At 39.3% G+C, this 11,884-nt stretch overlaps 2 protein-coding genes across 2 annotated transcripts; both read left to right on the top strand.

Annotated features, from left to right (window-relative positions):
• The first annotated feature begins 340 nt into the window (after positions 1 to 340).
• Positions 341 to 1,333, top strand: LOC131354961 (trace amine-associated receptor 13c-like). Its single transcript, XM_058393095.1, has one exon. It carries the CDS (start codon positions 341 to 343, stop codon positions 1,331 to 1,333), a length of 993 nt encoding a protein of 330 aa, XP_058249078.1.
• A 2,346-nt stretch (positions 1,334 to 3,679) lies between these two features.
• Positions 3,680 to 4,907, top strand: LOC131354964 (trace amine-associated receptor 13c-like). Its single transcript, XM_058393103.1, has one exon. The coding sequence runs from the start codon at positions 3,915 to 3,917 to the stop codon at positions 4,905 to 4,907; it is 993 nt and encodes a 330-aa protein (XP_058249086.1). The 5' UTR covers positions 3,680 to 3,914.
• The last annotated feature ends 6,977 nt before the right edge of the window (positions 4,908 to 11,884 follow it).

Below are 11,884 nucleotides of genomic sequence, written 5' to 3'. Positions count from 1 at the left end.
ATATACACAGTTTAGTAGCCTACTATTTTTTTTTGGCAGAATTTATCATCATAATCAACTTAATCATTTCCTGGATTTTGTATCACCATAGTCCGAAAATATATGTAAATGCAAGAAATGGGATTCAAATCGAAAAAATTTTCCCCGATTTTGTGTCCCCCTCACTTCTCAAACCAAAATTACACCCTTGGTTACAACAAGCCATGACATCATATCTATTATACTGTCACTCAAATTTGGGAGGTGTTACTAATTTCTCAACTATAAAATCACCAGAGCTTCTGAGCCATAAGTCTTTAGGTTATAACTTTTTACATTTTCTTTTACAAATGCTGTATTCATGAACCTGACAGAGTTTAATCAGTCTGATCGCTGTGAGCATTTCTCCTGTCCAGAGAGATCTGTATCTCCTGCAGTTTATATCTTACTGTACGTGTGTTCAGCTGCTGTGGTTCTGCTAACAGTGTGTGGAAATCTGCTGGTCATCATCTCTGTTCTTCACTTCAAGCAGCTTCACACACCAACCAACATGCTGGTGCTCTCTCTGGCTGTGTCGGATTTCCTTGTTGCTGCTTTATTGATGCCGGTGATGTTCATCTGGACGATTGAGTCTTGCTGGATTTTTGGGAGAGATTTCTGCACTGTTTTTTGGTTAATTTGTGGTTTCCTATTAATCATATCCATCTATAATATCGCTCTGATTGCTGTGGATCGGTATTTGGCTCTCTCAAACCCCTTTCTCTACATGAACAGAGTCTCTGTGAGGATCACTTGTGTTGTAATTGTTTTAGACTGGTGTGTGGTGGGGGTCTATATCTTAGCACTCATGTATTTCAATAGAAACTTCACAAATTCTGTAATGTGTTCTGGAGAATGTTTTTACCTTATAAATGAGATCTGGACTGTAATTGATCTTGTATATTCGTTAATATTTCCACTTTCTGTCATAATCATATTTTATACTCGAATTTTTGTGATTGCTAAGAAACATGCCACTGCTATCAGAGAGCTTAATAATCACACACGACCTAAAACACAGAAAATCACCTCACACTCCATGAAATCTGAGAGAAAAGCAGCTAAAGTCCTTGGCATTTTAGTGTCTGTGTTTCTGGTGTGTTTATTTCCATATTATATTTACAGTTTATTAGGTGATGTTTTTGAAATACAAACAGAAACATTTCAGAAAATCACAATCTTGGTTTGTCTTAACTCCACCATTAATCCAGTTATTTATGCTCTGTTTTACCCGTGGTTTAGGAGGTGTGTTAAATTAATTATAACTCTCCAAATATTTCAAACAGACTCTGCATTAATCAGTGTTCTTTCATGAAAATCATTTTTCACTCCTTATGATAATGTGTCTAAACATTGCTGTTATATTACATTTAATTTCAGCTTCTGTAACAAATCAAATTTCAATATAATGTATACTGTACTGTATTATATGTAGATACAGTATACAGTATACAGTGTGGGTGGGAAACATTTTTGTTTCAGAAGCTTAAAATACGGATTAAATCATTAAAAATATCGATATATATATATATATATATATATATATATATATATATATATACATATATGAATGAATCTGTAAGAGTCACTGACTTTAGGAAGGAAAGCATGATATATATATATATATATATTATCTGGGGAAAATCATGAATACTACATCTTAACATGCAGTGAGCTGAAGACCATTTTCATAAATGAAATAAAACATTACTGTGTACTTTTTATAGTAATCATTACTTTTCATTTCCATGAAAAAAAGTGTCTGATTATAGGAGGCTGAAACGGATGCAGTTGCTTTTGAGTGTGTTTTTTAAAACAATTCTAAAACTTATTCTGGGTTAATGATATAGTGATGGTACCCAGTTAAACCTCATTCTTCTCCCCTTTTAGAAAAACCTAATGCTGTGCGAGATTCTGGAGAACCTGGTGGACTTGAAGCTCATGGATTTCCTGCAAAGGGGTGAATACCAGAATATCATCAAAATAGGCAATGACATATTTGTCCAGCATATCTGTAATGAAGCCCTGATAACTGAGGGGGCGAGTGAGTGTTCTCTTTGTAGTGATGCTGCTGCAGCAAATGTTTAACATGTTTTATGATATCAGTTTGGCCTAAATTTAATCATTAATATGTCTTATCTGCATGTGACGTTATCTATGAAAAAAAGAATATAAATAACCATCTTCTGACGGTGGACATTTAAATATTTTCAGGAATATAAACATTTGCATTGGGGATTGTTCACCAGCCAGTGTGTTAGAGCATGATTTTACATTTTATTCTCTTCTTTAACTCAGTGAATCTGTAAGAGTCACTGACTTTAGGAAGGAAAGCATGATAACTGATACACAGAGTAATCAGACAATACAGTGCAAAATAATATATATATATATTTTATTTCAGATAATAATGTTTTATGTAATTGCTATAGAATTAATTCAAAATGCACAACTTGAGTAAGTCTGAGTCAAGAACCCAGAAGAAGACAGGTCCTGAATGATGAGATTGATAGCACATGGGAAGAAGCTGTTGTGGAAATGAGTTCTCTTGGTTCAGTTGTGACTGTTCATAACTTCTGAGAAAGGTAGTTACACAAACTGTCATTAGGAATTTTTATCCCAGTGTCCTTGCTCTGGCAGTTAATGGGATTGAGAAGGATATAATGGTACTATAGGAGAGAGCATGTTCCCTTGTGGTGCACGAGTGCTGATTGATATTGACTCTGACAGAATAATCCATGAGCTAAATCTGTCAATGGTTGAATTATTTTAGCATATTCAGCTATTCACATGTGGCATTAGCCAGTCATCATCTGTTACTTCATCTTGACTCTTGAAAAGGCAGCAATTGCTACAATTTTAATCTTGACCTATACACAAGTGCAAATTATTTGGCACCACCTTGTGGCCATTGACAGGATGTGGATACCAGAGTAAATACAGTGTGTCTTCATTACTGGTTATTTAGCGAATGATCAGAGATCAACATAACTAATCAGTACACTTCCAGGTTTGGGGCAGAAACACTCAAATGTTCTAGTTAATGCTTATGAAAAGATGGTAGGTGATTCTACATAGCGTTGTGGTCCATCACTTCCCACAGAAGGTTAAAGGCAAATCAATATTGCCAAGAAGGGTTTATAGGAATCCTGAAAAAGGCCATAGCTAGATCACTGACTGAAAGTCAGGCCCAATTTGGGGTATTCAAAATAATATATTATTTGTGATAAGCACTGTAGGGGTATGGGTAAAAGCACAATCATTTACTAGCCTCAGATCTTGTAAAAAAAAAAGCCACATCCCTGAAGACCTCAAGACAGGAAGTAAAGCATTATATCCTGCGGAGGCGTCATATAAGGTGTTGTTCCTTTCATCCCTCCTATGTTAAACTAATCCTTTTAGTCACACACGGCCTAAAACACACAAAATACCTCACACTTGAAATGTGAGAGAAAAGTCTTCATTAACAGTGTGCTTACTTTCCGTAACCAAAGAAATCCTTAAAATGCTTGAACCAGCTTTATTAGTTTGAATGCTGTTTAATTCCCTCAAATTAGGAATGTACAATGTACTACATCCCTATACACAACAGAGCAGTATGTTTGATATTCTGTAAGGAATAGTATATTTTAATTCCAGCCACAAAATCAGCATTGCTCATCCTTAAACAAGAAAAATAATATTTACATATCAGTCCAGTGAAAATCACATGAGCTAGAGGAAACATTCTGTAAATTATTAGTTGAGGCCCTTTGTTACAACAATCCATGACATCATATCTATCATACTGTCACTCAAATTAGGGAGGTGTGACTAATTTCTATAAAATCACCAGCGCTCCTGAGCCATGATTCATTTGATTATGACTTACATTTTCTGTTAGAAATGCTGTACTGATGAACCTGACGGAGTTTAATCAGTCTGACCGCTGTGAGCATTTCTCCTGTCCAGAGAGATCTGTATCTCCTGCAGTTTATATCTTACTGTACGTGTGTTCAGCTGCTGTGGTTCTGCTAACAGTGTGTGGAAATCTGCTGGTCATCATCTCTGTTCTTCACTTCAAGCAGCTTCACACACCAACCAACATGCTGGTGCTCTCTCTGGCTGTGTCGGATTTCTTCATTGGTGCTTTTGTAATGCTCCCAATGTTCATCTGGACAATTGAGTCATGCTGGATTTTTGGGAAAGGTTTCTGTATCAGTTTTTGGTTCATTGCTTCTTTCATCACAATCATATCCATCTATAATATCGCTCTGATTGCTGTGGATCGGTATTTGGCTCTCTCAAACCCCTTTCTCTACATGAACAGAGTCTCTGTGAGGATCACTTGCATTGTAATTGTTTTAGACTGGTGTGTGGTGGGGGTCTATATCTTAGCACTCATGCATTACAATGGAAATTTCATGAATTTAATATTGTGTCCTGAAGATTGTTTTTTCGCTCTGAATGAGGTTTGGTCTGTAATTGATCTTGTATTTTCATTTATATTTCCACTTTCTGTCATAATCATATTTTATACTCGAGTTTTTGTGATTGCTAAGAAACATGCCACTGCTATCAGAGAGCTTAATAATCACACACGACCTAAAACACAGAAAATCACCTCACACTCCATGAAATCTGAGAGAAAAGCAGCTAAAGTCCTCGGCATTTTAGTGTCTGTGTTTCTGATGTGTTTACTTCCATATTTTATTTGCAGTTTAATTGGATATGTTATTGAAATACAGTTAGAAAGTATTCAGAAAGTTATGATTATGATTTGTCTTAATTCCACCATTAATCCAGTTATTTATGCTCTGTTTTACCCGTGGTTTAGGAGGTGCATTAAATTAATTATAACTCTGCAAATATTTCAAACAGACTCTGCATTAATCAAAGTTCTTTCATAAATAACCCCTTTTCACTTCTTTTGATTGCAAATAAGAGCATCATTTCATTTTTTATTAAATAATATGGCATGTTCTTGAACTGCTTATGTGAGGAAAGAGTTCTGTGTGGTTTTTTTTTTGGTTGCTTATTGTTCATTTTTTCCATCTATAACATCTATAACAGTGTAAACACTCTCTCAATCTCATTTCTCTTCTCTGCCTCAACCCAGATTCCACTGCATGGTACACATCAGAAATAGCTCATTCCCACAAAGGCTTAAATATCATAGAGGAATATGTTTAATTCAAATTAATACTGTTTTATTTGTATAGCACTTCAAACAATGAACATTGTCTCAATGCAGCTTTACCAAACATTTAGAACACTTAGTCAAATCAATTATTAATATGGGATCAGCAGCAGGACATCCAGCAGGATTTTATCACCCCGCCATTTTAGTGATACTCAGTTCTTACAATTTACATTTAAAGCGAAATCCTATTTAAATTACAGTCAGGAAAAACAGTATAAAATGTTTGAGCAGGATCTTTGAGGAATTTTGAGATAAAATGTTTTGAGCAGGATCAACCTGAGGCAGCTTGGTGACAGAGTTGTATTGGAATCTTTGTTTCTAATGTAACTGAAGCAAAGTGCTTAGGTTTATAGGTTTCTAAAGTAACTGAAACTTGTTGTGTTGTTCTTATATACTTTTTTACAATTCTAAAGTAACTGAATCAGCCCGATTCAGTTTGCCAGCCGAATTATAACTAAATAGTTAAGTATAAAGTAAAGGGCCTGACACACTGTGTCCCTGTAAAGTTTAAAACAATAACCGAAGGTAGTGTGGTTTTGTCTGACATTCTCTGACAGCGCTTTAAACTTAAGTTCTAAGCCCAAAGTACTGTGGATAAGCAGACTGTTTTAAAATATAACACGAAAAACCAGACTGTGGTACTGTGGTTTTGTCTGATGTACTGTGACAAACTGTGTATTATTTTAGTTGAACTTGAGGACTGATGGAGTGTGGCTGTGTCCGAAGTAGTAAGACATTTGAGTTCAAAAGCCTGAACTATTGTGGCTGTGCCCAATTAAATTGCTCAGACAGAACACTTGACAAGGGAATACGCACCAACAAGTTCATATAAGGGCTACATGTAAGTGCTACGACATATTACTCCAGATTCTTTGTCTTCAGGAAGCACACTGTGTATGTTTGTGTCAATTGTTTGTCCTGTCTGTCTAGACTAGGGAAAAAAATAAGACATTAGAAAAGCAAGCAGTTTAAGTGGTGTGTGCATCCTTGTCATCGTTTTATCATGGAGGATGTGTCGCACATACACTCTTTGCATTGTTTGTTTGGGAGCGGAGCATGCCCGGTCGGCTCTCAGGGGAACTGGCTCCGTACATTGAGACAGACTTTCTGTTCACAAGTTCTGATTCCACTTGGTTGTAGCTTAGCCAAGCTTCTGCATCTTGTGGCGTGGGTCCCATGTCCGCTGAGGCAGTGCGACAGCTTTGATCATGGGGCCGCTGCATCTCTAGGGCATCTGTGTACTGAATTACCTGGATGACTGTCTAATTCTGGCATAGTTGAAGGCCATTGCGGCCAGTCATTAAGATGCTGTGCTTGCCCATTTGAGGTCTCTAGGCCTCATGTTGAACCCAGAAAAATGTGTATTTTCTCCTTCTTAAAGAACCGACTTCTTGTGGTAGTTTGAGATTCCACCACGATGCAGGCATGTCTGTTTCCTGCTCGGGTGGCTTCCATCCTGTCAGGAGTGAAAGCTATTTGGCTAGGCTAAAGCCTCTCTCTTGCACAGAGTGCTCAGCCTCATGGTGGCAGCAGCCAATGTTATTTGGGTCTGCTTCACAAGAGGCCATTCCAGCTCTGTCTCAGGGTTGCTGACTTTCATCCCCACATGCATCCCCTCAGGGTGATAATGGATATGCGCCTTTCACTTCATACCCTTCTTATGTGTGTAAGGACCGGCCTGATGCAGAAGGTTGAGGATCCATAAGCAAGCTTTATTAGCACCAAAAAGCAAAGCAAAAACTCAAAAACTGGAAAACATGAAACAAAGTCCATACACAGTAAATCCAACAGTAATATAATCCACTCAAGGCTTGGTATGTTCTGGGAACAATACTTCATGTTGTGGCGTTGCAAACACTCTGCTTAAGAATACAAAACCCCGAAAGTGTTCTTCATGGGTGCATTAGAATTTGGGTGAGGGCTCCCTCTGTTGGCCTGATGCCAAGTTCGATGTTACAATGTGGAAAAGACTGCGGTTCCTGAACTTGGGTCCCACTCTAGGGGCACGTCATTGTCTCAAGACTATTTTGACAAATGCCTCAATTTCAGGCCAGGGAGCAGTCTTGGACCGCCTGCCTCTGGGAGGGCTCTCTTCTCTCATGTCAAGAGAAATAAACTTTCTGGAGATAAGAGCTGTGTTTCTAGCAATGAAACACTTTCTACCACACCTAATGGGCTACCATTTGTAGTGTGCACAGACAGCACTATGGTAATTTCCAATGTCAATCATCAGGGTGGTCTGTATTCACACCCTCTGTTCAGGCTGGTGCAGCAAATTCTGCTCTAGGCAGAGACCAGGTTTTTTGTAACAGAGACTGATTTTCATCCCAAGGCACACCTGCGCCCTCTGGGCCTGGATACTATGTAGAGGCAGGCCTCTCAGCTAAGGTAGCAGAGACTCTGTTAAACACTAGGGCTCTCTCCACTAGAAAGCTGTACACTCTGAAGTGCAGGCTTTTTTTTTTTATTTTTTTACCTCTGGTGCAATCAGTGCTGTGAGGACCCAATTCACTGTCTGGTCAGTACAGTACTGAATTTCTGCAGTCTCACCTTTATCAGGGCCTGTCCCCTTCTACTTTAAAAGTGCCATTGCTGAAAACCACAAACTTGTCCTCTGGGCCTCCTTGGGTAGGCACCCTCTGGTTTCGCATTTTCTGCACAGTGCCAGGCGGCTGATGCCATACTACAGACCACGCGTCCCTGCCTGGGACCTCTCTGTGGCGTAAGTCCTCCTCCATGTTTGTCTGCTTTAGTAGCAGGAACAAGGGCAATCTCTTACAACCTCTGGGACAGACATCGTCCATCATGTGGAGGTATGGGTATTGGCATTCCCACAGAGTCATCCATGACAAAGTATTGAGTTCCTTTGAAAGGGAACTACACCAGGTTATGTATTTTTAAAATAAACTAAGCAATATGGTATCACTGAAAGTGACTCTTATTTCGGTTTATCCAATCTACATATAATGAAAGTTGGCAAAGCACCTAAGGCACAAAGCCACAAGACATTGAATACAGATTTACTTGGTATTTTGTGTGCATGCAGGATTATAGTATTGGTTGCCTTTGAAGTGCTCCAGAGAACAATAGATAAAGAAATCTACTGGTTCTGTTCTCTCAACATTCACTTTCCACTCTCCTAAAAAGGGGGTAGATCTCTATCAAACTAGCTCTCTTCAGCTTTCCAGATATTCCAAGATTTGTACTGTCTTTGAGTGCTGTCAGTCAGCACATGTCCAGCTCCTTCAGCATCCTCAGATACACTGTAACTATCACTAGCATTCACTAAACCCTCCTTTTCTGGCAGCCATTCATCATCACTATCACTGCGATCATCACTGGAAGATCTTTCAACGTCCAATGCTCTGTGATTACGAACTGTGCTGTTGCTGTACCAGGAGGTAATACAACCAGTCAGGATGCTCTCCACAGTGCAGGTGTAGAATGACCTGAGAATGTTGTGGTTTGTACCAAACTTCCTCAGGCTCAGAAGAAGAAGAGGTACTGGTGAGACCTCTTCACCACTGTGTCTGTGTGAACAGTCCGTGTGAGGTGATGTGTATACCAAGGTCTTTAGTGATGTGTATACCAAGGAACTTTATACTATTGACTGGTTCCTCTGACATTCCGTTAATTGTGATGGGGATGTGCTGTCTTTCCAGTCTCCTGAAGTCCACAATTAGCTCTTTTGTCTTTTTGATGTTGAGAGAGAGATTGTTCTCTTGACACCAGTGTATCAAAGTGCACATGTCTTCTCTGTAGGTTGTCTCATTGTTGTCAGTGATCAAGCATACCACTGTTGTGTCATCATCAAATTTGATGACGTCATTGGAGCTGTGTGGCCATACAGTCATAAAGGTATAGGGAGTACAGAAGATGACTAAGAACGCAGCCTTGCAGGGCTCCAGTGCTGAATGAGGAAACCTCTTGCAATGCATGCAACTGGCTCCGCCTCTGCCTCCTTCATTACCAGCATGCTTACTTACTGTAACAAAAATCCTTAAAAAATGCTTAAACCGACTTTTCGTTTATTCTAGCTATTCTAGACAGAATATACTCTCAAACACCAACAGGGTTGAATTACAGACTAAATATAACCTCTTAATCACAACATATGCAGAACAATTAATATTTAGGACACGCAGTTTTTTCTATGAGTACGGGGACAAATCTTGCCGACTTCTGGCTCATCAGCTGAAACATTAAGCTGCCTCTCATCTTATTCCTCAAATAAAGACTCCAAACTAACTTTAACAAGTAAACCAAAAGAAATTAACAATATTTTCACCACATTTTATTCTGAGCTATACACTTCAGAATTCCCTTCAGATACAACACACATGAAACATTTCTTAGACAACCTAGATACTCCAACCTTACAATCTGAGGAGGTGGAGGATTTAGAGCAAGATCTCAAACAGGGAGAGATCAGTAGGGCCATCATGGTAATGAAAAGTGGTAGATCTCCAGACCCTGATGGCTACCCGGTTGAATTTTATAAGAAATTTAAGGAAGAAACGTGTGCCAATTCTGCTTGAAGTGTTCAAGATCCTTGCCACCAACTTTCTCACAGGCATCTTCAAAAAAACAAGGACCCTACTCAATGTTTATCATACCGTCCTATTTCTCTTATAAATACTTATATATAAGGTGCTTTCAGACAAGGAAATTTCAGATGATCAAACAGGATTAATTAAGAATCGTCACTATTTTTCTAATATACGTAGACTAGCCAACATAATGTACTCGCCTGATCCTTCCCCAAGTCCTGAGATAATTGTATCTTTGGATGCAGAGAAGGCTTTCGATCGAATTGAATGGCCATATCTGTTTGCAATTTTGGAAAAATTTGGTTATGGCAAGACGTTTGAATCCTGGGTTAAACTTCTCTACCACTCACCTTTGGCATCCATTCAAACCAATTAATCTTGGTCTGATTACTTCCCATTTACATTTACATTTTCATTTTTGGCATTTGGCAGATGCTCTTATCCAGGGCGACATACAAAAGTGCTTTAAGTCACTATCATTGAAAACATTAACACTGGTTCGATAGATTACAGACTTAAGATACCATTCGCCTAAAATTGGAATTTGATTATTTTTTTTATTTTATTTTATTTTATAAACCATATAACAATACATAAACAGGGAAAGATAAGAGCTAGTTTAAGTGCCTCAGGAAAAGGTAGGTCTTAAGAGGATGTTTGAAGACAGTCAGAGACTCTGCTGTATGGTCATCTAGGGGAAGTTCATTCCACCACCTCGGTGCCAGAACAGAGAAGAGTCTAGATGAATACCTACCTTTTACCCTGAGAGATGGTGGGACCAGTCGGGCAGTGCTAGTGGATCGGATGGAGCGAGGTGCAGTGCGAGGAGTAATAAGATCTTTGAGGTAAGATGGTGCTGGTCCATTCTTGGCTTTGTAGGCAAGGGTCAGTGCTTTGAATCTGATGCGTGCAGCTACCGGAAGCAAGTGGAGGAAATGCAGCAGTGGCGTGGTGTGGGAGAACTTGGGCAGGTTGAATACAAGCCGTGCAGCTGCATTTTGAATCATTTGCAGTGGACGAGTTGCATTCAGAGGAAGACCTGCCAGTAAAGAGTTGCAGTAGTCCAGTCTCAAAATGACCAGAGACTGAACAAGCACCTGAGTAGCCTGTGTGGATAGAAATGGTCGGATCCTTCTGATGTTGTACAGAAGAAACCGACGTGAGCGTGTCACATTGGCAACATGGGAGGAAAAGGACAGTTGATTGTCCATGGTTACCCCAAGGTTGCGAGCAGTGGCTGAAGGGGAGATCATTGAGTTGTCCAGAGACAATGCAAGATCTTTGTCTGGGGATGAATCACCTGAGATGACCAGCAGTTCAGTTTTGCTGGGATTAAGTTTCAGCTGATGAGCTGTCATCCAAGATGAAATGTCCGCCAGACATGCTGAGATCCGGGCAGAAGTTGTGGTATCTGAGGGAGGGAAGGAGAAGATAAGTTGGGTGTCATCATCATAGCTGTGATATCCCCCACTAACAAGAGGTACTCATCAAGGATGCCCACTATCCCCACTTCTCTTGCAATTGCAATTGAACCTTTATTGGTGGCACTGAATTCAACCACTAAAAGGGGGGATGTCGAACATTGTTTGTCTTTGTATGCGGATGACCTTTTGCTTTACGTTGGTGATCCCATAACTAGCTGCCCTGCTATTATATCACTGTTGGATCAGTTTGGAACTTTTTTGGGTTATAAATTAAATCCTCATAAAAGTGAATGCTTGCTTGAAGTCTTCCTCTCACTTTAGCTGGAAGAATATATTCGGTCAAAATGACAATTAGCTTTAGTATACTCTTCTTTACCCTTCAAAGCCTCTCATTTAACATCCAATCCCATAGTGCTTTTTACTCTTAGGATCTTTAGCCAGTTTTGATACCACTATAAGTTGACATCAGCATCAATTCTGGGCCATATTTGTAAGAATCATTTATTTCTTCCATCTACATCGGACTCGTAATTCGGACAGTGGGCAGTCAGTGGTTTGACACACTTCAAAGACCTGTATACCAATGGTTTATTTAAATGTTTTGAAGAACCTTGCAGAACCTATGACTTCCCAAGTAAGCACCTCTTTAAATATCTTCAGATTCGTCACTTTGTTTAAGATAATTTTCCTTCCTTTCCTGATCTCCCTCC

Source organism: Hemibagrus wyckioides, linkage group LG06 (genome assembly GCF_019097595.1).
Source record: "Hemibagrus wyckioides isolate EC202008001 linkage group LG06, SWU_Hwy_1.0, whole genome shotgun sequence".
Classification (NCBI taxonomy): domain Eukaryota; kingdom Metazoa; phylum Chordata; class Actinopteri; order Siluriformes; family Bagridae; genus Hemibagrus; species Hemibagrus wyckioides.
This window is presented reverse-complemented; position numbering and strand designations above follow the sequence as displayed.